Raw genomic sequence first — 27,814 nt, forward strand, 5'->3', positions numbered from 1 at the left:
GCTTTTTTAAATGTAAATCTATAAATAAACCTCATTGGCTTTCTTTTCCCCATTGGGGGGATATAAAAGATGCTAAAAAGTTCTTACAAAGGGTAAATAGTTTAAGGGGATGATACTAGTGATAGTGAAGTATTAAAATGAAGATCAAAGCTAGGACTGCCAGTACAGGGTCTTTAGGTTATCCATACACTGCTACAGCTCTAACAGATTAAAGACTCATTTGAACATAAAAAGATGAAAAATCATAGGGATCACAGCCATTATAATAATGCCTTGATTACAAAACATAGTAAAAGCCCAATTCTTTCAGGCTCAGACCAAATAGTTCTTTATTAATAGTTCCATTACAGTTAGTGGAATCATCTTGCTGGGATGTGTTCCTCATCAAAAGTAAGAATTTCCAAGGTCAGTCTGCTCAAGCTCAGTGACATTTTTCAACTCTTGGACCAGTTTCCATTCTGACCCCTGGAATAGTAAGGGTTACAGTGATGTTTTGACTGTTCACTTCCATCAGCAGCAGCACAGTTATACAGAGGAATACTTTTCATAAGAAGAAGAACCTGTCTTGTGCAACATAAACTCATCAGAGCACTGAATATTGTTAAAGTAGGTACTACTTCCAGCAGCAGTCTCTGGTGCCATGGGGATGAAGGTTTCTTCATTGAAACTCTACAACTCCTTGGCAACAAGGGCTGTTCTGGGACCAGTAGGACAGATAAACAAGTGTATCTCTCCCTGCTCTCAAAGCCATAGCTCTCTTAGGCATTAACATTTCAGACTCACTCAGAAGGTTAAAAAAGACCCTGAATGATGTAAAAGTCACACCATGGAACAGAGAAGAACAGTTCACCTTTTTAAGCTCCATTTCAAATGTCACCTGCTATAGCGATATGCTCTCAGGTGAAGTCAGGTTTGGGGAGAGAAGAAAAGTTGTGTTTGAAAGAGAATGTGCTTCTGAGACGGTTTATTTCTTGCCATTTCCTGTGTCAAGTGCCAACGATTCTAGGATTTTACATAAACTCTAGTGTAGGATTTGAAATGGATGTGTAAAATTCGGTGTATTAGAACTCTGGAAATTGCAAGCCCCAGCTAAAAAACAGCTATAAAAGGCAGTTGGTCAGGTTTGGTGTTCATACCTTTACATTTCCACCATTTACCTGTCTGTTCATTTTTTCTCTGATGTCTCAGACCTGATGCTACTATTATGCACATTAGGATCATTGTCACCTTCCACACAGGACAGGTAAAGAAAGAAGGCAAAAGTCCATGAAAAAGCTACCATGCCTTTATAATTACCTTTAGGATTACGGCTTGAACATAGACTTGAAATATGTGACTTGGATTCCCCTATAGGTCTGGAAGAAATCTTTAGAGTACATCCACTCCCGCTGCTGACAGATGGTAGAGCAGAGAACAGCCACTATGAAGATAACAGTATTTCACCCATGGGTTTTTCTTACTATGTAGTAGCATAAGGTAGCTGTGAAATCAGTGGTGTTTCAGAACACTTCTTGCAGTACTGAGGTTTCTGGCTGGAGGTAGCCCAAACACACAATCAGTCTAGAAACTCTCAATCTCAGCACAGAGGTCACATAAAAGAAGAAGATACCTAGCCAGATGACAGGCAGGTTTATGTGGGTCACGGCTGTTTCTGCTGTGTGCCAGAGGCCAAGCTTGCTGCTTTTCACCCTGAAATGGGGAACTACAAAGCTTTAAACCCCTTGGGGATTTTTGCCCCTCAGCTTGTCAAGAGAGTGGCTGGGCGAGATACAAAAAGGAACTCCAGAGAGGAAAGACTGAAAAAAATTTGAAGCTTTAATATATTCCTACTCTCTGACCCCATTTCTCCTTTTCTGTGCATCAACCGTTTTAACAATCTGGCAAAAGAAAACCCTGAAACTAGAAAACCCCTTCCTAACCAGTGTCACAAAAATCCTTGTAATTTACTGAGAAACGTTATGATGTTTTAATACCGTATCACTTCTTCTCTTTTCTTTTTTTTTTTTAATTTATTTTCGTTCAGTACCACTTAGTTCTTCATTGTTTTAAATAGCTGTTCTGAAAAGACCAGTTTGCATTTTAAAACAAACAAAAAAATTAGGATCTGCTTATAGAATTGCGCTTAATATGGTAGTGGCTGTTAAACAAGATTGACGACTAACAACAATAAAAATCAGTAAAATCACTCTTACATGTAATCTCTTCACTATGAAATAAACCACTGCTACATCCACGCTAAGCGTATGTAAACAAAACAGATGGGGGATTTCCCGCTGCTGGTTTCTTTCTCCTAAGGATGGTTATTTTCAGTTCATAAACTCTCAGCTGTCATTCCTGATTTATCTTCGCAGCAGATTCCTGTTGGGGTCACAGGGCTGGGAGCTGGGGCGATGTGGCACGTCCCCCGCTCGCTGCGCTCTGCCGCCCCTGCCAGCCACAGTGCTCGTAGCTGGGGTTCGTGCTTCCCTCTTAACCCCTTTCTCATCCCTCCCTCTGTCAGTGCCTGACATTTTGTGCATCTCGGTTGCGCTCCAGCACAGTGAGAGCCGTGTGAAGGAGAGGCACGAGCTTAGTTTGTCGGTGAGCATCCTCCTCTAATTCGGGGACGGGAGAGAGGGCTACTAGAGATAACGAAACCCCGCCTGCGTTCAATCTGCTACCCAAACAATGGCTTTATTTAAACATATGAAGACATCGCTGTGTAGAGGTCCTTTAAAAAATGTTTTAGCCTTTCCCAGCCGTAGAGAGAGCGACCACTTTATTTGCTGGAAAGGGCTCTTCCCGCCCCTTCCTACTCCTGCCCTGCCTCCGCCCCCCGCCTCCCTTGCCCATATATTATTACTCTATGCCACCAACGTTAAAACAGTCCCACCGCGCTCCGTGCCCGCGCCACGGCCGGCGGGCAGCCTTTCCCTGGCCCCGAGCATCCCGCGGCCGCCGGGCGCTCCCCCGGCGCTGGCCCGGCCGTGCGGAGCTGTCTCTGCTCGGCGGGTGCTGAACCGCGCGGGGCGGCGGCGGCGGCCGGAGCCCTCCCGGCCTCGCCCCGGCGCCCGGAGCGGGGGGAGGCGGCGGAGGGGGCGCCGCGGGGGATGGGGGGAACCGGAGGCGACCCCGCGCCGCCCGCCTGAGAAGCCCGCGCACAAAGCCGCGCCGCGGCCATGGAAGAGGAGCTGAAGTGCCCGGTGTGCGGCTCGCTGTTCCGGGAGCCCATCATCCTGCCCTGCTCGCACAATGTCTGCCTGCCCTGCGCCCGCACCATCGCCGTGCAGACCCCGGAGAGCGAGCAGCACCTGCCGCCCCTGCTCCACTCTCGGGGCCCCGCGCCGCCCGCCGCCGCCGCCGCGCCGGGAGCGGGGCCGGGAGCGGCCGCGGGCTCCGCCGCCTGCCTGGACTCGGAGAGCGCGGCGGGCGGCGGCGGCGGGGACCACGCGGACAAGCTGAGCCTGCACAGCGAGACCGACAGCGGCTACGGCTCCTACACCCCCAGCCTGAAGTCCCCCAATGGCGTGCGGGTGCTGCCGCTGGTGCCCGCGCCCCCGGGGGCGGCGGCGGCTCCGCGGGGAGCCGGCCCCGCCAGCTCCTCCCTCACCTGCCCGCAGTGCCACCGGAGCGCGTCCCTGGACCAGCGCGGGCTCCGCGGCTTCCAGCGCAACCGGCTGCTGGAGGCCATCGTGCAGCGCTACCAGCAGGGCCGCGCCGCCGCCGCCGCCGCCGCCAAGTGCCAGCTGTGCGACCGCAGCCCGCCCGAGCCGGCCGCCGTGCTGTGCGAGCAGTGCGAGGTGCTGTACTGCGCCGCATGCCAGCTCCGCTGCCACCCGGCCCGCGGGCCCTTCGCCAAGCACCGCCTGGCCCCGCCGCCCGCACACCCGGGCGCCCCCGGCGGCGGCGGGGACGGCGGCGGCGGGAAGGGGGCGGGCGGCGGCCGCAAGCTGCCGACGTGCGCCGAGCACGACCTGGAGAACTACAGCATGTACTGCGTGAGCTGCCGCAGCCCCGTCTGCTACCAGTGCTTGGAGGAGGGCAAGCACAACAAGCACGACGTGAAGGCGCTGGGAGCCATGTGGAAGCAGCACAAGGTGAGTCCCGACAGCCGGCTGGGAGCTGGGTTGATGTCCCGAGCTGGGGTGATGCTCAGCACTGCAGTTTGTTCATCCCAATGGCCCAAAAAGGGGTTGCAGTTTGTGGGACATGAGGTCCTTCATGTCCGTCGTCCTCTCAGACTTTTCTCCCTTCGGAATGGTGCTCTTAGGTTTTTGGCCCTTTCTGACTTCCCGCTGACCCCGCAGCCTCTGCTCAGGGTTGGAAAAACCAGACTCCCTCTCGTGTTGGCCTCACCTTGACCGGTCAGGTTCCACCAGGCAGATAGCTGGAATGAGCAAGTCCATCTCACCAACTTCTTTGCCTTCTTTGCCACAGGGTTCTTGGCCATCTTGTCCTCAGCCTTCCCGTGCTCTCACAGTGGCAGCAGCTACCTGTGAGGAGACAGGGTGGTTGTTCCTTCTTTTCACCACCTCCTTTTCATTCAGGACTCTGTGCAAGCTGCCACAACTGTATGTCGATGAGGGAGAGTGGCCCACAGCCACCCAAATGTTTTGACAAGAAAGCATGTACAGATGATCATGGACACTGGGTGTTCTCCTGGGCCTTAAAGAGGTCTCCTCCCACTCGGTTCCCAAAGAAGCCAGGAGTAATGGCTGGAGGGATCTTCATGATACAAAGATAAATAAGGAATTGTAGATGGGGACTAGGGAGAAGTAAAGCTTTTTCTGATTCACATATTGTCACTGTCTGATTCATGCTTCCCTGCAAATGATGCTCCCTACCCCTCCCTGGATTCCTTTGTGGAGAGGTCAGAGCCATTTACTTGGCTACACAGGGGTTTAGTAAGGTCTGGTAGAGCTGGTGGGTCACTTGGTCATGCTTTCCTTGCTAAAAATAAGGCTTTACAACCATGTGAATAAAGAGCAAGACAAGTTGAAAATACGTATGAAGCTAGTTCTTTCTTGGTGAGAATGATGGACCCTGGAAAAATGATTAGTTCATACATATGATCTTGGAGAAGGGACTTCAGTACCTGAGAGCTGAGGACAATCCTTTGGAGCTTCCTGCTGTACTGGGTTTAAAGGACTTTTCCCACAGCCGTACAAAGAGCACTTGACCAGCTCTGCTGGCTGCAGGATTCCCTTCTATTTACTCTCTGCTTGCAGTTAGCAGTAAAGAAAGCACAGAGAGATCCTTTCAGACACTGCAGGAAAGGTCAAAATCAAGACTGGTGTCATCACCCCTCAGCCATGGAGTGGTTGAGCACAAGATAGGCTGAGGTATTTGGCAAGACAAGAAAAATTACTTTCTATTTTAAGATCCAAAGAAGATGCCCCTTGGGGAGATTGGCATTGTTGATCCATCCAAGAAGAAAGACAAACTTCTTCTGGAGGTGTTTCAGTTTGAATGTTCTGCCAGCTGCTCAGCCAACATTACTCCCTAACGTGATGAGTGCTTGTGCAGAGAAGTTCTCTTGCAGATTAAACATTTGCAGCTGCTGTTCATATCCCAGTGTCAGAATCCACTTTTGAGCAGAATTGTTTTGATGTGCAGGGTCTGAGTTCACAGTTCAAACGTGGCTGATGTTTTGGAGGGCATGAGAGACCAGCTTGTGATGCACTATGGTCTACCTTGAGTTAAAACTGTTTGATAGCTTTTGGAACATTACAGTCCAGTGTAATCAAAGTTTAGAATCAGTCATTTTCTCTCTTTCCTACTGTCGAATATTGAAAAAACCCTTTTGGCTGGTATTTTTACTGCAGTTTTTTCTGTGACTGAGGTATCACAGAACATGATTTTTCTCTTGATTTGCATATTCAGTCAATGTCAAAATTCTAGTGAAGAGATACCCTCAAAATTAAGTAATATGGGGACTCTGAAATTATGCTCTTGTGAATATTATATTTCCCAGATAAATGTTCTTGGCACAAAATAAAAATAATGGAACTGTATAGCCAGGCAGCCTAAATCATCATCTCACATTCATTCAGATAAATTGTTTTGGAATTAGATACTTCTGCTTAGAAATAGTTCTCTGATACAGCAATTTCTACAAGTTTATTACCTGCAGTTACTTTGGCCAAACCATAAATTACTTACATTGTCTGGTACGCCAAACATAATTTAAGGCTTATGCGTTCTCTCCAGATGCTCCGGGCATAGCTGGTAGAGGCAGCTGAAAGGTTTGTGCTTAGACCAAGGAGCCTTCCTTGGTTAGTCCATTGTTTGGCTCCTCCTTTGTCTGGGCCTTATTACAGTGACCTAGTGGCAAATTGCAGAGTGTAAAACCTTGTCCAGGCAGTGCTGCAGGCCATGCAGAGAAATGTGCCCTTACTCTCAGCTGTACAGCTGATACCAAAGCTGTACTGGACTGGTTGGCCCCTGTTAGTGGTGCAGGTCCCCCATTGCACTGCTGTGTGTGACTTCTCCTACAGACAAAGTAAAATTGGTGTAAAATGACAACAAGGCTCCAATGGCACAAATCTACGAAAATCCCCTGGTTTAGCTGGGCTTCATTATATTCACTTGCCTAAAAAGTGCATCTGGACCAGCAGTTCAAGGTTATTAAGAAAAACTCTTAGTCTTCTGTTGAAGTTTAATCCCTTCATGTCTTCTTAGCAAATACAGTGGTACTGTAATGACATTTATGTAGGACTTCAGACCTATGAAGATGAGGAATAATGGGGGACACATTTCAGCTCTGCCCATTCTAATGAGTTAACTATACATATGCACCAAAATGCTGGAAACACCCGCAGCTGGATCCGTCTGTGAAGGGCAGGCAGGCAAGTGTAGGAGTCCTCATGCCTGCTTTTATTTCCTGACCTAAAGACTTCTGTTCCCAAAACCATGTGGGCTTTCTGAGAATTCAACACCAGGATAAACTTATCTAATCAACAGTCAATCTGCTGCTAAAGAGAGATGGAGGGAAGGCAAGCTAAATGAGCATGAACTGTTTGGTTGAAAAAGGACATGGCCATTATCTGGTTCATTTTCTGAAATCAGAGGTCTTCCCTGCCCATCTGGGTTCAATTACTTACCCTTGTGATCTCCGTGTTCCTGTAATTGGTGGAAATAGAAACTTGGTATCCATCTCCAGCCCTCAGATTATTGGTTGCAACACCAGGTATTAAAGTAAGGGTAACACCAGGTGGAATACCGTTTGTCAGGAGTTATTAATTGTCCCAGTCAATGGAGCTTGTTACATCTCACTTTGGCTTACAATAAATATTTCTGTGGTATGAAAGATTGCTCTGGGTGTACAGGGCATTTTTTATGGCTTGGATGGTTGACTGGGGGCTTAGTCATGTAGCTCCACTTGATTTTAATGAGAAGTGCATGACTAAATTCCTCTGATTTGCAAGGTATCTTTTACAAATGCTTGGAAAAACAAAGCTATTATCTCTAAGTGGGTTTCACAAATGGAAATCTGGCCTTCTACTCGGCTTCCTGCTGCAGTCGAGTTAATGCGACCACAGGTTTTAATGAACAGATCAATTTGCTTATGAGCCCTTTAGACAGTGACATGACTGAGTTTCTGTTGCAGCTCTCTATGATGGGAGTGTGCCAGGAGTGACTGTGCTGGCTGCCACTGGTATATATGCTGCTTACAATTCATCTGTGGTGGTTTTCTACAGCTGCTGTGATGCCCACATACTGCTTTTGTCTCTTCTGAGCTGGCAAAATGCACTTTGAGATGATTTGAGAGCTGGGGCAGATGTTGGGAAAGTGGAAGTTTTACTTTTGTTGGGACCAACCATTGGTTTTGATTTGAAAGAAAGGAACCCTTGCCTCCCTGAGACAATTTGGTCAGGACAGTCAATGACAGAGAATATAATGCTTCTGCCACCTATTTCTTTCTTGCTTACACCCCAGCTGCTTTGTCATGTGCTGCTTTAACTTTGTTCTGTGTCATCTTGACAAATCAAAGGCTCAGATGTACCCTCTGAGTGGAGCAGAAAATGTGATCAAAAAACTTCAAACTTTGGCAAACATCATCAGCCTGTGGAGAGCTGACCTCAAGTCCTGATTGTCTGATCTTGCAGAAAACAGAGATTTTTTTCATGGACCTGGAGTTTGCTTCTGTGGTCTCCCGTAGTGTTAATACGAAACATCATCATTTCAGGTTTTTGTGCATTTACAAAGGTTTGTGTAGGAAAATAGAAAAGATTCAAATATTGAGAAATAGGCACAGTAATGTGTCTTCCCTTTACATTTGTTATGAATGAATTTTGTAAAGCATATTCTCTTTTAGATTTTAGCACTAATGTGCTTTCAAGGGGCCACTTTCCAGCCTCTTGTTCCCCAGACTTACATACATCCAGGGTTGCTCCATCCCAGGTGCAGAACCTTGCAATGGCATCAGCCAGTTCTTTGAGTACACTTAGTGAATCCTCTTGGGACTCCCAGACTTACAGGGATCCATCTGGAGTAGAAAATCCTGCACAAATTTGGGGTTGACTGGGAGTTAATCACTCTCACAATCATGGTCCTTCAGCTCAGGGTACTGGGACCCCAAAATGCATCACTGGGTCTGCCAGGGGCAAAACCACTCTTCCCTTCCTGTCCTTGAAGGTCATCGACAAGCCTCTGGTTCAGCTTACAGATCTCAGGTGTTAGCTGAGGAAAGGGAAGGTTAGGCCTACAGGGTGAACTAAAAAAGACATATTCTATCTGCCTTACTGGTCAAAAGTTAGAGGAAGGGTTTTTTCCAGCTTTTGTAGAAACATTCACCCATTTGTTGAGTTGGAGCAGGGGAAACTGGAGCCCCAAAGGAACATTTCTATGAAGTCTGAGAAGGCAGATTTGTCTTTAAAGTCCTAGTGTATCTCAGGTTTGGTAGGATCTACCACATTTATAAAGATTTCAGACTTGGATGAGAAAGAAGTGTCATTTTGGAAAGCACTTGTGGATTTTTCAGCATGACAGATGCTACTGTGTAAGTATAAGACTACTACCTCCTTATACACGTGGGTAGCTGTTTTATAAAAAGGTGCTTGACTTACCAAGTTGCTGCAATAAAGTGGAACGTGCAGACACAATACTTGACTGCCCCCACATGCATATTTCACCCTCATTAAATCTGATTACAGTAAAAATCTTAACTGTTCTTTTCTAGCAGAAACACTTTGTGGAATTAGGAATACATGTAAGCCTTTTAGCACATTATTAATCATCAAATCCAAGGATTACTAAGGAAAACATTTGCATTTTATCACTAACTTTTTCTTTTTTCTCCTTTTTTCTCCCTTGCAGGCACAGCTGTCTCAGGCTTTAAATGGTGTTTCAGATAAAGCAAAGGAAGCTAAAGAATTTTTGGTTCAGCTGAAAAATTTATTGCAGCAGATCCAGGTAACTGTAGAATATAATCTGTTTTGATAATACAGTAATCAATAGAACTGAGTGAATAATTTATTTGATGACTTTGTTTCCTATGCTATTCTCATCTTTCCTGGAATCATCTGACCTTTCTTGAACGGATTTGCTAGGTAAAATTGTTCATCAAATAATGCCTGCAAGCCCCTCTTAGCTTCTAGACTGTTTGCTGTTTGTTGCAAAAAGCTGATACTCAATACTGGACATCTGAGCTGTGTTGATTAGTGTTTGATTGAATCCATTAGTCATGCTTCTCGGCTCCTCCCTGGCTGCAATTGCTTGATTTCAGCATTGAGAATAAATTCTCATTTTAACACATTCAAAATTTACTGCTAGCTTTTCATCTTACATTTCCTAAAAATGCACTAATTTCTGCAAAAAATCCAGTCAGCCTGCCTATTAGAGTACTTGTAAGAATGTCCTACACATCCTCAAAAATACAGGAATATTCTACTAAAAAAAAAAAAAAAAAAGGAACTGCTGCTAAATCGATGTGTCGTTTATTGGAGCGTAAGTTATTTTCATGCCTGTAATTGTCCAGATTTAATAGTCAGAAAAAGAGCTCATAGTGAGTGCAGTAATTGAGGGCACAAACCCAAAATGAAGCAAGCCTTAATTTCAATCAAATTTAGACTCATCAGTGCTGGAGGTCAGATGATCCTCAAGGTTCTTCTCGCCCTGCGGAGTGTACCTGGAAATGTGCCACTCTAGTTTGGGCTGAGCAGTGTCCAGGAGGGGACACTTGTGTCCTGTGCTTGTTAGTAAGGGAAAATCAAAGCAGAAATTCAAAAAGTTTATTATTTATTCATTAAAGTATTCCACTTAAAACCTCATAGAATGAATTTGTGCCACAAGAGATGCCTGAGCTCTTGGGTTGCCTCAGGGCAGCCTAACAAGACACCCTCAGAGTCTTCCACAGCCACGTGGGGAAGGGAACACACCAAAATGAGAAACCTATAAAATTAAAGGACATTTAACTGAAAGAAACCAGTGCAAAGCCACTGACTGGCACTTGTAATATGCTGTATTTTGACCTTGGTGTGAGGCTTCTCTCAGCTGACTTACCTGTTTAACAGTTATGTAGCTCAGCTAGTATACTCAGTTTGACTTTCACTGTCCAAGAAGAAAAGACAGGCGCCTCTAGAGAGCATTTCTTCCTGTAGGTATGAACAGCTATTTTAGGATGGGATATAACCTATGCAAAACAGTAGTCTATCACCAATCTTTCCTGAGTCATCTAGCTCCATTACAAATGTATTTTTCCCTCCTGAAACCTAGAAGTGGCCTATTATGACTATTTATGACTATGCTGTAAAATCCTTTAATGTGTTTCAATAAAATCACAGCCAAATTGCTCTGCATAAGGGAGCTGCTACAGTTGGATCAAAAGACCAAGCCATTTATTTGATGCTGCTTGTTGCTTAAAATGCTAGAGGGGAGCTCAGAAGAGGAAATTATATCCAGCAGTACCCTCTAACATTTAGCCAAGTCTGGGCACAAATCTGAATCCGACCCTCACATGTTGAGCCAATCGTTGTCCTGAGCCTGAGTGAAACATCAAATTTCAGCAAACCAAAACAGCAGGACTAATCAGCTGCATATTGTATTCCTAAGTAAAACAAGGCGGGGGCATGGCTCCAAGATGATCACCCACACACTTTAACCCTTAGGGAGCTCCCTGGAATAGTTTTCTCCCCTGTCAAATTGCACTCTTCTCATGTGATGTTCGAGCTTGATGATAGCACATACCAGGGAATGCTCCTGGTAGTCAGGTTTGGTACAGCCACGCTCTTCAAGGGGAAAGGGTTTAGATGTGTCATGAGCCAGTCTGTGCCTTTTGACACTTGGACAAAAATCAGTTCTTGTACTGTTACTTTGTGGGTGAACAGATGTAGCCTTTGTGCATAGGTTTATAGCCAGACACATATCTCAGAGCGCGTTATTTACAGTAGAAATCTTATGATGGCTGCCACTCTCCACATATGGACATTTACCCCTCAGCAAAAATGTGTTTTAGTAATACTTTTACACAAAGGACCGAGCAGTATGTAGATTTTATTATCCTGTCTCAATGTGCTGCAGACCAGGCAGCCACCCACACTCTTTATCTCCTCTCTGAGCTTGCCAGAGCTACCAGGAACCATGCTTTCATCTTACCTGGGGCACTTTGCAGATTCATAATCTATTTTTCTTTTCCCTGCTTTGCAGATCTGTTGTTTCCCCCTCTTTCGTCCCGCCTTTCTCTTCTCTGAGGTCACTTTTATATCTCTTGGTCTTTTCAGATACTGCCTGTTCCTCCTTGATCCTGTTGCTTCCTTGCTTCTCCTTGTTGCTGTCATGATCTGATTTTCCCATTTTCCCATCTGCTGTAACAATTTCATACTTTCTCACTTGAAGGAGGCATATCACCAAACACCCCTTTTGATGTGACGTGTGAGCAGAAAATGAGGAGAGAAACGATGCACTACAGCCACCGACTGATTCAGGCTCTGTGCACAAACCAGCACTTCAGGAGTAACGGGATGGAAATGGGCTTAAGGGGGAGCTGGGTGTGACACGAGCCGAGGGGGGAGAGATGCAAACAGGAAGAGTCTAAGACAAACCTGTGAGCTGAGGAACTGAGCCGTCTGGTGTCTCCCCAGCCCCAGATAAACCCCCGCCCACATCTCGCCGGCAGGTCTAGGACTGCAGGGGGGCTTCTCAGGGAGCACTGGCCCCGCATCCATCAGCTGGAGAGTGGGATGCACGGGTCACAGTGAGGGAAGGGAGTACAGTGCTGAAAATTTTGAACTCAAAATAAAGAAGACGAAGCAAATGAATAGAAAATAAGAGAAAAGCAAAAGAGCTGAGAGACTGTAATGAGTTAGGGGAGTACAATGTCTTAGTGAAGAGGCGCTTCTCCTTCAGTACATGCTTAAAATCTTCTCACATTTAATGATTTTTTTTTTTCTTTTTTAATTGGGGTATTTGAGAGGAAAGCTGATAGCACACCTAAACATCTCCTTGGAAGAGGAGCTTGAAAGTTTTCTCCTTCTAGTCTCATGAGCAGAGGAGGTGAGGGAGAGTCTTCCTTTGAATGGGTACTACAGAAGCAGTTCCAGGAATTTATGTAATGCTAAATTGTTCCCAGAGCCTACTAAAGGCTCAGTGTTGTATGCCTCATGCTGGTTTCTGCCTAGCAAAGAATTTTACCACACTGTGAATAGAAAGTTGCCTCTTTTTTTAAAAGCTAATCAGGTACATAGCTCCATTGCCAAGTATTTTATAAAAAGTACTCGAAGCAATACACAAACCTTAGGGCTTTGTACCTCATTAATTTCCTTGTAATAAGCCAGTAGACCAGATTCTGGTCCATAATTCTGTTCTAATTGCTGTGGTACAGAGCCAGTGATTTCAAAGTTGCTACAGTGGGATAATTAAAACAGATTGGAGCAGAATCCTCTTATGTATGTATGCACTGTGTATGTTACATTTAGCATTTACATCATGTTGTACTACATCTGTCGTCAGGAAAGTGCCAGTAAATCATGGCTTTGAATAAGACCATTTGTGGCATGGCATGTTACTGTTTCATTTTACAGCGTGCAGCTATTACTGGTACAGCTGTAATGAAATCAGAAAGGCAACAAAAATGCTGAGGGTCTTGAAATATTTTCTGAACAGAAAAGCAGGTATGAGCAATAGCTTAAGCTGCAAACTGTGCTTTCTTTGATGTGTATGACTGTCCTTGTCGTAGGAGAATGGGTTGGATTACGAAGCCTGTCTCGTGGCTCAGTGCGATGCCTTGGTTGACGCGCTAACACGGCAAAAGGCAAAGCTGCTCACAAAGGTCACCAAGGAGCGTGAGCACAAGCTGAAGGTGAGCACTCCTCTCATCAGCTCAGCACAGCTGCTGATAGATACCTGGTGTGGTTTGTCAAGTTCCCCAAGCCTTTACACCATGAAATCTCCTAGTGACCAAATTCTAAAGTTCCTTTAGCAGGTTCCAGTTCAGCAGTTTAATGGAACTGTGCCTACGCACAATAAATGGTGGATATACTTCAGCAGTTTGTTGAATCAGGCCATCAATCTTTATTTATCTTATGGTTTGGGGCTCTCTTTCGAGAGTTGCTTGTCAGTGGTTTGGATTTTGGCACCTTCTGCCAAAGTAAACAGTTGTGATTTTGATATCTCTTAGAATCTTTAAATTCAGGTAAACCTCCTCCAGAAATACATGAGCTACTCAAAATATAGTAAAGAAATGCTGTAAAAGGAGATGGCAAGAAGAAATCCAAAGTGATTGAATGAACTGTCAGTCAAGAAATATTTAAATAGACACATTTCTTAAAATGCTGATCTTTACGTGATTTTGAGGTACTATGGTGCCATTCACATTAAAAGTATCTAAGACAGAAGGAAAAAGTGAAATTGATTATCTAACATATCAGTTAACAAAATCCACCTGAGATCAGCATTCAGCTTGCTTAACAAGAACCAGCACTTAGGACATACTGCTGACAGCACAGCAAACCCTGCAGTTTATTGCTGTCACAAGTTGTCCTACAGAACACAGTGCTACTTGACCTAGTCCACAGCCATGTGGCAGCAGAATCAAGGCCAAAATCTGGAAAAATGGAATGCAGCTATTTTATTTCTTAATTCAGCAATGTGTTCCTCAGCAGAGCAGGTTCAATGATAAATTGTGAAGAGAATGTTAGGGTATGATCTGCGAGAAACCACTCCAGCAGTTTGCCTCTAAAGTGAAGGACTTTTTAAAAGCTCAGATGTTAGTGAAAGTGTGACTGGAAATGTGAACACTGCAAATGCAGAGACATGTTCTGTGCCCTCTCTGCCCCAAGCAAGCCTAATCTTTGAGAAATTAATCTGCTCTGAAAATTGAGATTCCCTGTGCACAGCATTTTGCCAAGCTAATTATCGCTATTTACAATACAGAGCGAGTGAGTGAAGCTGATGGAGATACGGCAACGGCCATATGGCAGCTAAATTAAGCATAGATTTAACACACTCTCCCATCCCTTGTCTCTTCTGAAATAATTTTATACAATTCACTGCAAGCTGAGGCAGTCATAGAACTGTACTGATGTTTGTTTTCCAGGTTGTTTGGGACCAGATAAATCACTGTACACTGAAGCTACGTCAGTCAACAGGGCTTATGGAATACTGCCTAGAAGTTATCAAAGAAAATGATCCCTCTGGGTTTTTACAGGTATTTTTCTTCCTAATGTTCTGGGAAAAAAAAAAACAAACATTAAAGCTAAGTCTAAAAATGTGTGGTTTTGTTAATTAGCCCCTTCCACTTCCAAAGCAGGTTCATCTTAACTCCAGTAAGTACTGTCTAAAAACTCAGAGAGCCTGGTGACTGCATGAGTGTCCCAGAAAAGAGATGGCTTTAACAGCTGCACCCTGACTGAGGTGGGGAGCTTGTGGTGACACCACTCCCCTAACTCCTGATGTCTTTCCTCTTGCCAACCCTTCCTTCTGGGCTGAGAAAAAGATGCCATGCAATTAATGATAGCTTTTTGCAGAGTATTATTTTATTCTCATCTGAGAAACCCAACACAGGGCCTCACAGAGCTCTCTGATTAATTTGGAGAGGTCAGTGACTCAGCAGAGTAGTACTTCTCCCCTTGTGCTTCTCCCCTTTGCTTTGCCATGTAAAAGAGTCCTTTCAGCACCTCCCCTGTAAGGAAGTCTTGTCTGAAGGGGCTGCATGTAGCTTTGCTTTGCTGAGGTTGTTGCATCAAGACCTGTGGCAGCTCTGGGTACCTTTTCTTTGCAAAATATGGCCTAGCCAATAATTGCCTTAATTTGCAGGATATTGTTTCTTAGGAGCAAACAGTGAAAATGTCTATTGATGAGACAAAACATAACTGTGTTCTTCCCCGTAAATTATTTTGCTTAATTTATTCTTATGTGTTTATTAATAACTTTATTTGCCCTAGTAGTTTGTTGCCTTATTTATTGCCTGAAAAGAAAGGTACATCAAACAAAATGACCTGCACACATGAATGCATGAGTGTCAGGGTTTTGTCAGAGCAAAAAACAGGATGAGAATTAGCCAACCTAAACCTATTAACACTCCAGATTGATTGTTACTGTCATGTCTGGTCTCAAGCAAGAGAGGAGAATGTGTGGTGTAGAGTAATCTCAAGGTTACACAGATTTTAACAGGCTGGACACTACAGGACAAACAAAACCTTTGGATCTTACCTACACACTATCTAGATATATGCTTTACTTTCTTTTCAGTTTACTTTCCCTGTAAATTCTGTGGCTTCAGTTTTTGCAGCCCCCTTTATAAAAAAAAAAAAAAAACAAAAAAAACCAACAAAAAACCTGAAACTATTTTTGGCTTTACTTTTACCTGATTAATCTAATAATGCTTTCAAGACAGCCAGCAGACACTAAGGCACTGCATTTCTTTGAGCAACTACTCCTGCAGCCAGAATATCGAGACACAGCCAAGGGATCCAGCATCCCAGTAAGTGATTCCGAGGCTGCAGGAGGCTGGGGGATGCTCCTCCACCTACTGCACAGACTGATTAGGAGCTGTTGATGCAGGGGCTCAGATAGGAGTGTCCGCAGTAAAAGTAATGAGGAAAAATGTCCAGATTCCTGCAACAAAGGAAAACTCTCTCTGTTACACCCAGAAAAACAATTCTACTCCCTGTGACTTACAGGAAGTTCACTGTCAGGGACTCCAGATATCCAAATGGCAGCTTCACTGAACTCAAGGACAGTTAAGTTCACTGATTTCCACAGAGCCAGGATTTAACTTCCAGAAGTGTCTGCTGTGATCATTTTAATTTGACTTTTGGTCTGATTGTCTGTGGGCTGAGCTAGAGCAAAGCTTTAAAAATTAAGTTCAGTTTTGATGTAATGGTAGAAAATCCACCATCATATATGTGAAAATCTATCTCAGAATTTATCACCCTCACTGTGAGTAATATACACCTTCCTTACCATTTGATTTTTTTTAATCCTTTAGCTTTCATCCACTGAATCATCTCTGCTGAATGGAGAGACTAAAACATTTAAGCCTCTCTTTGTGCAACTTCTTTTTAAACAGGAGAGCAGAAATAGACCATGCAGATCAGAGAAGAGAGTACAGATTTATATGTGGCATTCAAAGGCATGACACACAACATAATCTTAACAGGCTTTATAAATGCAGTTTTTACTTTCCTAGCCTACTGTGAGATTTATTTTGAAAAGACAAGATGAAAGGATGCAACATAGATGGACCTCACCCCAAAATGACCAGATCCCATCTCATCTGTTTTGCTGTCTTAATCCTGTTTCCTTTGTGCTGCATCTCACAGGCATTCTGTAATTTTTGATGTGTGCATCTGCCGTTTCATTATAAACCTGATACTCTCTTTCAGATTTCAGATGCTTTAATCAAGCGTGTTCAGGTATCTCAGGAACAGTGGGTCAAAGGAGCCTTGGAGCCAAAAGTATCTGCTGAGTTTGACTTGACTCTGGATAGTGAACCTTTACTGCAGTCAATTCACCAGCTGGATTTTATTCAGATGAAATGTAGGGGTGAGCTTTTATGATTTTCCTTTTCCTGTTTTTCGTGCATGTGTTGAAACAGTGCTGGGAGGTGTGAGGACACCAAAGGAGAAATGACTTGAATTTGCTGGATAGTTTTAAAGGGTTTTCAGGCAAATTCGGCTTATTGGGTGTTTCCCGGAAAGGTGTGCTCCCCTCACATGTATAATCTTTAAGTGCATTTGGTATTTCTATCTGAGCTGAACAAGCTCAGGTAGAAATACCAGATGCACCTAAAATTGTAAAGATAAGTTCTTCCGAGTAGGGCTTTGAAGATTTATAAGACATGAGCTGCATGAAACTTCATGCCATTTTGTAGCATTCCTAGGTTTGACATGGTTAATTCAAGATACCAGTTACCCCTATCTTGTCAGAAACAGCTGAAGTAGAAAATAAATATTACACAAACACACACACATGCTTGAATACGGAAAAAAATCCCCAGCCTTTGACCTTTGACTTGTATCTGGAGTTTTCTGCAAAAATTGCCCATCTTAATAAAAAAAATCACAAGGAAGAGATTCACAGGGGCAAAGTACCTCCATGGCTGTACCACACAAGGGGAAAGTAGCTTTGTGGCTGTACCATTCCATGGTTCCAGGTATCTGGATAATTCTGATGAACAAGCTAGAGGAACTGAGGTTAAAAAATGTATCTAAAAGAAGAAGCTGATGAACAGGACATGTCACTGACATTAAAAAAAAAAAAAAAGAAGATTAACATAATGAGCTTGTAATGGGATTAGTTTATATGAAGCAGGCTGAGAACTGCATCAGAATTAGACAGATCCATAGAACAGTAGGGTTTGAAAGCCATTGTGGTCCCTGGGAATGATGTCATTAGCTTCTCTCAGTGGTGATTCAAGCCTTAATTATACATGTGGGTGACAGGATAGAGGCTGCCAGAAGTCAGTGAATGAGTTAAGGATATTCGTGTAGACGCGCTATGTCAGACGTGCTTTTTTTTTTTTTTGTTTTGAGCAAGCATAAAAAAGCATAAAGAACTTTGTTCCACTTATGTGTTCTCTCTGGGCCTAATTCTGCATCTAAGACACCCAAGATGAAGTAATTAGGTTGGATCATTTGGCAGATATGTGGAGAAACAATGTACAAACAGTTAAAGGCCAGAGTCTGCTCACCAAGAATGCTTTGCATCTTGGCATAAACAGGCTGTGTTAAAGTTATTCAATAAACATCTGTGAACTGCTCCTTTGAAATGTTGTCAGACAGGCAAGTGGAGTCAAGAGAGCAGGAATATCACTGATGATAGCACTCTGAGTGCTATCTGCACTTGTCTTTTTAAAATCAGTTTATATTTAATGCTAGCCATATTCATTGTGTAATATATTTAATACTAATCTCCCACCACTCTCCTTTACAAACATAGGAAAGATTTAGTTAACCTAGTCACCTAGATTGCTAATTAACCACAGGTTACCTGAGGTCAGAGCAGCTTAGGTGTTTGGCTTGTGGACATTCACCTGGCTTTAAGCTTGAAGACTTGTTACAAAACTTTAATTGAGCCAGATTCACTTGTGCTTTTTGAATTAAAGTGTTATCTGCTACACTCTCATTTATCGTAAGATGGCTGGGAAGCTCTGGTACTGAGTTAGACACAATCTGAGGGGCAGAGAAGACAGGACTTTTGCAGCCCAAACCTGTGCAGAGCTTCCAAACACCCTGGGCTTTGCTCCCCAGAGGCAGGGTTAGCCCTCGGCAAGGGCTTTTGCTTGAGCTGTCTTGGTCCTGACCAGGGATTATCTGCTGCATGTCCCATCAGGTTGGTCAGCATGACCACTGTGACCATGCACATGCCACACAAATAATAGTGGAAGGAGTGTTAACCTGGCCACCATTCCTTAAGGTGCATAAAGAATGGCATTATTCCCCTTCACACCTCTGTGTGCCCAAGCAGAACAAGCCACTGACCAGTTCCAAACTAGCATTCATAGATATTGGGGATTGTTTAGTATATAGACGTGTATTTATCTTTTTTCATTTATGACAGCAAGCCTATTTTCATTTGAACTTCTCAGTCTGACACTTTGGCTTTTTTTTTTTTTTCCTTAAATTTTACTTCTATGACCTCAACCAACTCTGCATTATTTTACAATCATAAAATGATGTGGATTGGAAGGGAACCTTAAGGATACCAACCCCCTGTCATGGGAAGGGTCACTTTTCACTAAATCAGGTTGCTCAGAGACCCATCCTGCCTGGCCTTGAACACTTCCAGGAAAGGGGCATCCATGCCTTCCCTGAGCAGCCTCTTCCAGTCCCTCACGACTCTCTCAGTAAAAACTTTCCTCCTAATATCTAATCTAAACCCTCCCTCTTTCAGTTTGAAGCCATCCTTCCTTGTCCCCTTACTACATGCTCTTGTAAAAACTCCCTCTCCAGCTGTCTAGTAGGCCTCCTTTAGGTACTGGAAGGCCACAATATGGTCTCTCTGGAGTCTTCTTCAGGGTTAGCAACCTCAACTCTCTCAGCCTGTCTTCATTGGAGATGTGCTCCAGCCCTCTGATCACCTTCCGGACCCACTCCAACAGTTCCATGTCCTTCCTATGTTGGAGGCCCAGGAGATGGACACAGTACATAGAGCCATTGACCAAAACTCTTTCACTGCAGCTATCCAGCCAATTCCTTATCAGCTGAGAGGTCCATCCATTAAAATTCTTGTCTCTCCATTTTAGAGACAGGGATGTCATGTGGGACAGTGTCAAATGCTTGTCGCAAGTCCAGGCAGGTGACACCAGATCATCTTCCCTCATCTGCCACGGCTGTTATTCTGTCATAGAAGGCCACCAAATTTGCTAGGCATGATTTTGCCTTCTTCAGATGCACTATTTGCATTTTCTCACACAGAATGGTCTTGCATCTAGAAATACAGTTATCACAGAGTAATCAACTCAGCATTTCAGGAGCAAGCACCCAAACGGATTGGGAACATCCCTTTGCTGACTGTAAGGAGAAGCTGCAGTTGCATGGTGATGTTTTGCTATTTATCACCATGAGCACTGGAACAGATTGCCCACAGAGGTCGTGGCATCTCCCTCACTGGAGATACTCAAGAACTGTAGGGACACAGTCCTGTGCCATGTGCTCTAGGATGTCCCTGCTTGAGCAAGGAGGTTGGACCAGATGACCCTCTGTGGTCCCTTCCAAACTGACCTGTTCTGTGATTCTGTGACTTCCATATTTCTGAGCATCCAGTTTCACAAAGAAAAAATGTGTATGTTTCTTCACATCTGCTCCTCTTTCTTCAATCCTACCTATGCCAGCACACCAACAAGTCATCAGTCTTTGCCAAATGTTGGTGTTGAGGTAAGTTTGCCAAATGTTGGTGTTGAGGTGAGAGCAGATGCTTTAAAGATGTCAGTGATCTGTAAAGGAAGTTTTGGGGAGATCTAGGAGAACAGGGCTTTTGCTTGTAAGTTGTTTTTTTTTCCAAAAGCTTTGCAACGTAATATCTGTATTATTGTTATCAGTGCTTAGTACATGACTGAATTTTGTTTTTTTTCAAACTCTGGCCTCATTCAACCTCATTGAGCTTGCATGGGTCATTTAGAATGAAAGCATGCTTGTAAGTAAACATTGATTCACTGTGTTAGACAAAGAATGAAAATGAGAACAAATCACGTTGCATTTGCTTTGATGACACGTTCATTTACATTACTGATGCATTCTCTATAAGCACAGATCTAAAGCTCATCTAAAAAATAAAGATCATAGGCTTCTTTTTCTATTTGACAGACAGAAGAAGCAATCTGAGAACAAATTAAATGTGCAGAGATGTGATAGGTGCAGAAGCAATGCTTAGGCAGTCGTGTTGGTCAAAGGGTCTCACTGAGTCTCACACTCCCTGGGCCAGCTGACCTGAGAGACACTCACAGAGCTCTAGTAGTTGCTGGCATTTTGAGCTTTCCCAGATAATTTTCTCTGTCCATGTTTTCTTCTCTCTGTTGCTTTTACAGAGGGCCTTGTCACAAAATTCCTGTCCTCTGATGCCTGGCTTAATGTGTACTTCACATACTCTCAGTTAGAGCTATTGGCACAGGCAAATGCGCGTTCTGGGTCTGTTTTGTTCACACAGCTGTAACTGGCAAGCAGTCTTCATTGGTTGAAAAACAGGACTAGATACAAAAGAGGAAAATATGTAGCTACTCTACTTTTCGGTACCACCTCTGAACATTCATTCATATACCCCTTATACCTCCTTATCCTGAGTGACTCCTTCCCTCTTCTGCAAACCATGAAGATTCCCCAGACTCATCTGCCACAAATCTTCTCTGCTTCTCCAGGCATGAGCTGTATGCCCTGATAATTAAAGGACAACTGTTTCATCTTAAGCTTTACCTCTGTTTTTTTTCTGCCCTATGTCATGGACTCAGCTCCTTGTGGTCTCTCCTTTTCTCCCAGCACTGTTTGTAAGGCACTTGCTACAGCAGTGAGTCAAGCTACTCTAGAGCTGTACTGCAGTTTTGGAGGAAGTCAAAGTTTTCCTGTGTCTGGGAGGTCCCATTCTTTCAGTGCATTTAGTCCTTTCAAAACTAGTCTGAGAAGGTGGATGACATCATTGCACCACTTCCTTGTCAAGAGGACAAAAGACAGCATCTTAGAACAGCCCTACTGTGCTCTGTGAGGGGACTACCTGATCAGCCATGAGATGCATTGAGCAATGTGTTTTGGGAACTCTCACTTGACAAGAGACGCTAGTTAGTGTCACATTTCTTACCGAAGAGTGACCTGCATGAAGCACTTTTAAAATAGCAGGACATCATTCAGACTCATTAATAAGTCCTGCTGTGCCAATGCAGTATCATTTCTCCCTTTATATTTTTAATATTTTCCTTCCAGAAAATAAATCTCTAGAGGACTTTAAATTGGTAAAGAAGTGGGACATAACTGCAATTTAACATCTGAGTCTTTTTTTTTTTTTTCCTGGCACTTAGCCTATATTTTTTCTTTCCTTAGTCCTATTCCATTGCTTTTTGCTGTGAAGTATATACCAGTGTCCTGATTATTCAACTTACTTTGCACTTTCCTATGATTTTTACAAGTGTTCATCTTTTCTCCTCCCAAAGGCAGTTTGAGATCGAGGCAAATCTCTGCCCATCCACATCCAGTGGAGAAAGCAGGAGGTCAGGCGCAGAGAGCATCATGCAGCAAAGCTGCACAGCTGCTAGGCAGGAGCTTCTTGCCTCTCCTTCAGGAGAGTTGTGCAGTTCAGGCCACAGGCTGGATCAAAGAGAGCACGAGGCTGATATGGATTACCTACAAAGCCTTGAATATCCAGCAACACATTAAAGAAGCCAAGGCACTTCCCCATAATATGTGAGACTCTCACACACTGGGCCAAAATTCGTCCTTCCCCTGGGAAGTGGGAACAACAGCACTCTACTGGATGAAAACATATTTTATTCCTAGACAGCATTCCTGTTTACATAGTTAAAGGGGAATTGTAAAACACATACCCTCCTCTCAAAATTCTGCTCTTTTTTTTCAGCACTGTGCATTACATGAACAGTTCCTGAAAGCCTCCTATCAGTGTTCCTAGGAGTTATGAGGTTTTTTTCAGAGGTTGAAAAGGTTAGTGGTTTATTCTGAGGTGAAGGGACATTGTCTATTTTGCATTTTATAAACTTCAGGAATTAGGTTTTCATCCAGTCTTGCCAGGAGGGGTCTCAGAAATGGGGAGGACCAGACAAATGCCTCCTGAGTGGGCTAACCAGCTAGCAAAAGTGGCAGCAGCGTGGATGGCTGATAAAACCATATCTTCCAGGCTTGTCAGTCACCAGGAATTCATAGGTTAACAAACACAGACAAAACTCTAAACTTAAAATGGTTCACCTAAGAATTCCTATTTCCTCTGAATTTCTCATTTTTCAGGTTTTTGACTCTTGTCACATTTCTGTGACTTCTCCAGACACAGTGTCTCCTAGAGAAAACGCTGAACTTTCCATGTGAGAAAACAAGTGGGTTTTTATTTATGACACCCTCTGAATCATCCTTAAATATCAAGGAATAGGAACAAGGCTTCCTTTTCACAGAAAAACCTTCAAGAGCTAATTTATAAAGCTCTTTTGTTTCATTCTTCTGGGCTACCAACCATCTGCGTTCACTGTGGTGATGGATAATGCCAGCGGAAAGCCGTGGTAGCTTCTGTGCTGTTTATCACAAGTGTGATGTTGACTTTCGAGTCACTTCCAAAGTGGGGGTGAAGCCTCAGCCCTGTCAAACAGTAGCATCCATTTTCCCACAGTCTGCTTGGTACACAGAACATGAACAGTCCTCTTTTATCCAGAAACATAAAATAGGATGAAAGGAACAGCTCAAGGGCTTTGCTCTCACGGAGACAGAAGGAGGAAAATAAACTAGAGGGTCAAAGCAGAGTAGATAAAAGAAGAGCAAACCAATATTATTAAGCCAATGAATTCTCAGAGCACTCAGTTTCTTCTAAGACATGATTGAGCTCAGCAGAAATGATATTGAGATATTGAATGGTAAAATTTAGCCTTGGGCAGAAGATCAGGCAGGCTTTGTGCATCACTTGCATCCTACTTAACCTGTATGTTTTCAACAGTGCATAAGATGCATGCCAGCTCTATCCAGAAGACTAAATTCTCACTTTATAATTGCCAGCAAAGAGTGAACAGTGAGAGTTTAGTTGTGTTTAGGAGAGGTTGGATAGAGGTCTCTTTCCCACAGAGACACAGCTGAATATTTTACTCTGTTTCTTTTTATTTTTAAGATGCTGGTCTGGCAAACAGTCTCTTGGTGTTTCTTCTGAGCAAGTCACTGAAAAGGCATGTTGGTAGAAAGATTTGCATTTGTAATTTCCATGAGGAGTCTCCTGTGATGCAGAAGTTCCTTTTGCTACCTGAACCATGGGATTTAGATAAAGTTTGCAAACAGAACAATTTGCTTCAACAGTTTATTTTAAGTGTGGTTGCTATAAAGATAACACATCTAAGGTGTTTTTGATGAAAAATGAGGGGGAGAGGGAGGGTTAGTAAATTAGATTTTTAAACACCCCCCAAGTGTAGTGAAGAATTGTTTTCCTGCTGTTGGTGGAGTTCAGGCTGTCTCTCAGTTGTGCTGGGAGGAGTGGCTGCTCTGCTTGTTAATAACCCAGTTCTTTGTTAATGCACTGGGTTCCCTGGCAGCATTGCCTCTGCCACCCTATGGCCTGAGACACCCCCTGCTCCTCCTTGTGGGGACAGTGAGTGCTCTGGTGTGAAAAAAAGAATTCTTCCAGACAGTGACTCCTGGGAAGGAAACCACACATGGATTCCCCAGACTCTAGTTCTTATGAGACATGACAATCAAGTCCAGATATGTTTCTGTCTACATATTTCAGTGAAATGATTTGTTTAACTGGGTAACAACATTTTGTTATGTAATTTTACTGCCTTTTGTTTCAAGGAAGAGAATGGACTCTCTTCCTAACAAACACTGGCTCTCCTGCAAGGGGAAGGAGGTGAGCAGTTGCCATAGTGCTCACAGCACAGTCTAATGGGGTAGGGCAGAGTTACACTAACCTGTACCCAGTTCCTGTTTCAGTGCCACCCGTCCCCTTACTGCAGCTGGAGAAGTGTTGCACCAGGAACAACAGTGTGACATTGGCCTGGAGGATGCCGCCTTTGAGCCACAACCCAGTGGAGGGTTATATCTTGGAACTTGATGATGGAGATGGTGGCCAATTCCGAGTGAGAATTTCATTCAGCATTTATTTGTGTTTCTTTGTATGTGAGTTTCCTCCAGATACAGATTTCTTTCTGTTTGAGGGTGGGGAGAGGTGTAGGGAAGATTGGGTTGTCAAAACATCCCTAATTCCATTGTGCTGGTGGAAAAAGCAGTGCAGATGCTGCTTAATAGAAGGACCACTGGCCTAGGTAGGAAGTTTGTTTGAGGTTACTCTAAGGACTCTTGGAAAGAGGGCCTTGAGGTATGCCCAGTGCGTTCCAGAGTAGAAAATCCCATATGAGCTTGCTCAATATGAGAAGCTGGAAGTGGTTCATTGCACAAACCAGAAATTTCTTTGAAGCCCCTACTCTCATCTGTCTATTGCACCCTGTTTCAACAGCTGACATTCTTGGTTCAGAAATGCAACTCAGTCTTTCCTGATTTTCTGAGTAAAAATATGATCCTGCATAAAAATACATGGTTTCTAAAGCTTTCCCCTGGGAGTGGATGAGACCAGGCTGGTGGAAGCTTTTTCCACTGTCACGCTGTGATGGAATTGATAAATATGGAAAGGCTTCTTTCCAGATCCTCTGGGTGTTGCCACAACATGATGCTCCTGGTTGCAGGTACAGGGTGCTTATGGGCTCTCATACTTTTTCAACACATCCTGATGACAAACTAGAGAAGCAATTCAATCGGCTTTCTTCCAGCCATGTCCTCCTAGAAGCTGTGGCCCTTCCACCTCAGGCAGGCTTCATGCCCCTGTTGCTCAGGACCAGGCTGTCCCAGTGCTTCCCCTAGAGGCTGGTGCCTCAAAAGCATCTGGACATCATTGTGGAGTACAGCTGCTCTCTTCACAAACAGGGAATTTTGCCAAAAACATGTGATGGCATTTCTTCAGGAGCTGCAAACTGGCTCCTCCCAGGAAACCTAAAGATTTCTCAAGCTGAAAATGTCCTGGCATGGATCCACCTAAGGAACTGCCAAACCACTGCACCCCTAGCCAGCAAAGGTACCTGATTTGGATGCCTCTCATTAGAAGAGGCAGCAATATTGGCAGGGAATTTTGAAGAGGGCATTGTGGTTTTTGGAAGGTCTCTTCAGTTCCTTTGTCCAAGTAATATTTCACAGGGATTTGAAGAGCCTGGCTTCCACTATGAAAGTGTGAAAAGGTATTTTTGTGGATGGCTGCTGAGAGCTGCCAATATAGTCCATGTTAGTAGGTAAGAGGGTTATCAGTGTGTGATGAATGAGGAGTTAGAATAAGGTGTTGGAATTCCAGTATCTTTTATCCAGTTTACCCAGGATAAATCTTTTAAAGTGGTATTCATGTCTTGTAAATAGCAAGATTTCAGGTTGGTGTGTATCCAAGCTCATTTGTGTGGGTGAGTTTTGGTACTGCCAAAGGTTTTAGGACTGCCAGTAGTGCCATGTTAAGATTTTGGATTGAAAAAGATACAAAACCATCTTAGTCCTTAAAAATGTAAGATGATAACTTCTAAGGGGAATGGTCTGCTTGGTGTGGTAGAAACATCTTCAGTTTTATCCATTAAAAGATAAAAGGCAGGCTTCTCCGCAATGCCGTTTCAATAATGGTTTGCTGCCCTTTAAATGGAGAATTCTATATCTGAAAGCAAAGATGTTGACTGCATTTTATCAGTATTTGATGGGTGGATTTAAAGAACATCTTTGTTGAAGCAGAGAGCACCAACCTGCATAAATCGAAGCAGTGAACAGTGGTGAACATGAAGTGGATTAGAAATGTGAGAGTTGTTCAATAAATACACATTTTTTTCACAGTCAGCATCTCTTATGACATGGAGGTAAATTAAGTTATTCTACTAAAACTCTTCTTTGTCTCCATGAACAATCACCAGCTAACTCAGGACCCAAGAGGTTTTGTTGTTTGTTGCAGCCTCCATAGTAGCAGAGAGGACAAACACATGTCCTGCTATAAACTTAATCAATTCCTTTCTTACTCATCACATCATTTTGGGTTTATATGAAAGAGCCTTAACCATCAGAACTGTTCCTAGGCTTTACTAAAGTCTTAACTGAACTAGGATCTGGGTGGTTTGCTTAGTGACAGGTTCAAGCACTTTGGTGCCTTTGCTACCATAAACCTACAGATTTCACAGAATCAGAGAAATCAGAGGTAGAAAGGAATTATCTTTCAACCTGCTGCCAAGACAGGATTTTATAGGCTTCTTTCAGTTCATCATAGCCTGCATAATCTGATCCTCTTCATTGGTCTGCCTAGATGTTCCTCCTTCTGAAATATTTCACATTACAGAAGTACCTGCTGTGTGATAAATATTTGAAGATCTTTTTGATGTCTCTGTTGTCTAGATACTGTTTCATCATGTGGTGCATGTAATCCTAATTTTTAGGAGTTAATTTTCTTCTGGATCTGTGTTTTCAGGTTTCAAAATTATATTTTAACCTAGGCATGAGAGAACCTTTCCAACAGAACAGAACTGCTCTTGGTTTTTTTTATTCTTACATGCCCCCTTTTTTGTCTTACATAAAACAGCGGCCACAGTGTGTCAGATACTGAGATTACTCTCCAAAACAGTGGTTTGGAGTAGATATTTAGGATAAGAGGAGCATGAAGATCTTTCTGTGTTGCCCTTTATTGCTTTACCCTTCCAGCTTCATCTTCACCTTAGTTTGTCCAGTGCTGACCATCCTTGATGTCTCCCATGCTGTGGCTATTTGTATTATAACAACATAACTCATTCATCCTGGGAAGCAAAGAGAAGCTGTTCACTTTTGACTTCTGTTTAGAATTCTTAACTATGTTAAACTATGTCCCTCATTCTCTCTCTTTCTCCTTCTTTTTGGAATGTTTAGGAAGTATATGTTGGCAAGGAGACGCTGTGCACCATCGACGGCCTTCATTTCAACAGCACTTACAATGCCAGAGTCAAAGCTTTCAACTCCTCGGGCGTTGGTCCTTACAGCAAGACAGTCATTTTACAGACGTCGGATGGTGAGCTGGGTGTCTGCCACTTTCTAAATGAAAAGCTGCAGGTCTCAGTGGCAGGACACTTTCATCCCTTTACACCCATTAATGTATTTGACACTTACTGGCATTTTCCATTATCAGTAACACTTCAGGCTTCAAGTTGTGTGATTCTAGTTGCCTGTAAAAGTCT

At 43.6% G+C, this 27,814-nt stretch overlaps 1 protein-coding gene across 4 annotated transcripts in view; it reads left to right on the forward strand.

Annotated features, from left to right (window-relative positions):
* Nucleotides 1-478: 478 nt before the first annotated feature.
* Nucleotides 479-27,814, forward strand: part of TRIM67 (tripartite motif containing 67) — a 44,536-nt gene continuing 17,200 nt past the window's right edge. The window contains exons 1-7 of one of the 4 annotated variants that reach the window (XM_038130297.1): nucleotides 479-4,076; nucleotides 9,298-9,393; nucleotides 13,154-13,276; nucleotides 14,513-14,623; nucleotides 16,803-16,962; nucleotides 24,522-24,679; nucleotides 27,510-27,648. In XM_038130297.1, coding sequence (XP_037986225.1) covers nucleotides 3,159-4,076; nucleotides 9,298-9,393; nucleotides 13,154-13,276; nucleotides 14,513-14,623; nucleotides 16,803-16,962; nucleotides 24,522-24,679; nucleotides 27,510-27,648 — 1,705 coding nt within the window. In that variant the 5' untranslated portion in view covers nucleotides 479-3,158. The remainder of the gene's footprint in view (nucleotides 4,077-9,297; nucleotides 9,394-13,153; nucleotides 13,277-14,512; nucleotides 14,624-16,802; nucleotides 16,963-24,521; nucleotides 24,680-27,509; nucleotides 27,649-27,814) is intronic. The other 3 variants (XM_038130299.1, XM_038130298.1, XM_038130300.1) reach the window with 3 other exon arrangements.

The sequence above is a fragment of the Motacilla alba genome, chromosome 3 (genome assembly GCF_015832195.1).
Source record: "Motacilla alba alba isolate MOTALB_02 chromosome 3, Motacilla_alba_V1.0_pri, whole genome shotgun sequence".
Lineage (NCBI taxonomy): Eukaryota > Metazoa > Chordata > Aves > Passeriformes > Motacillidae > Motacilla > Motacilla alba.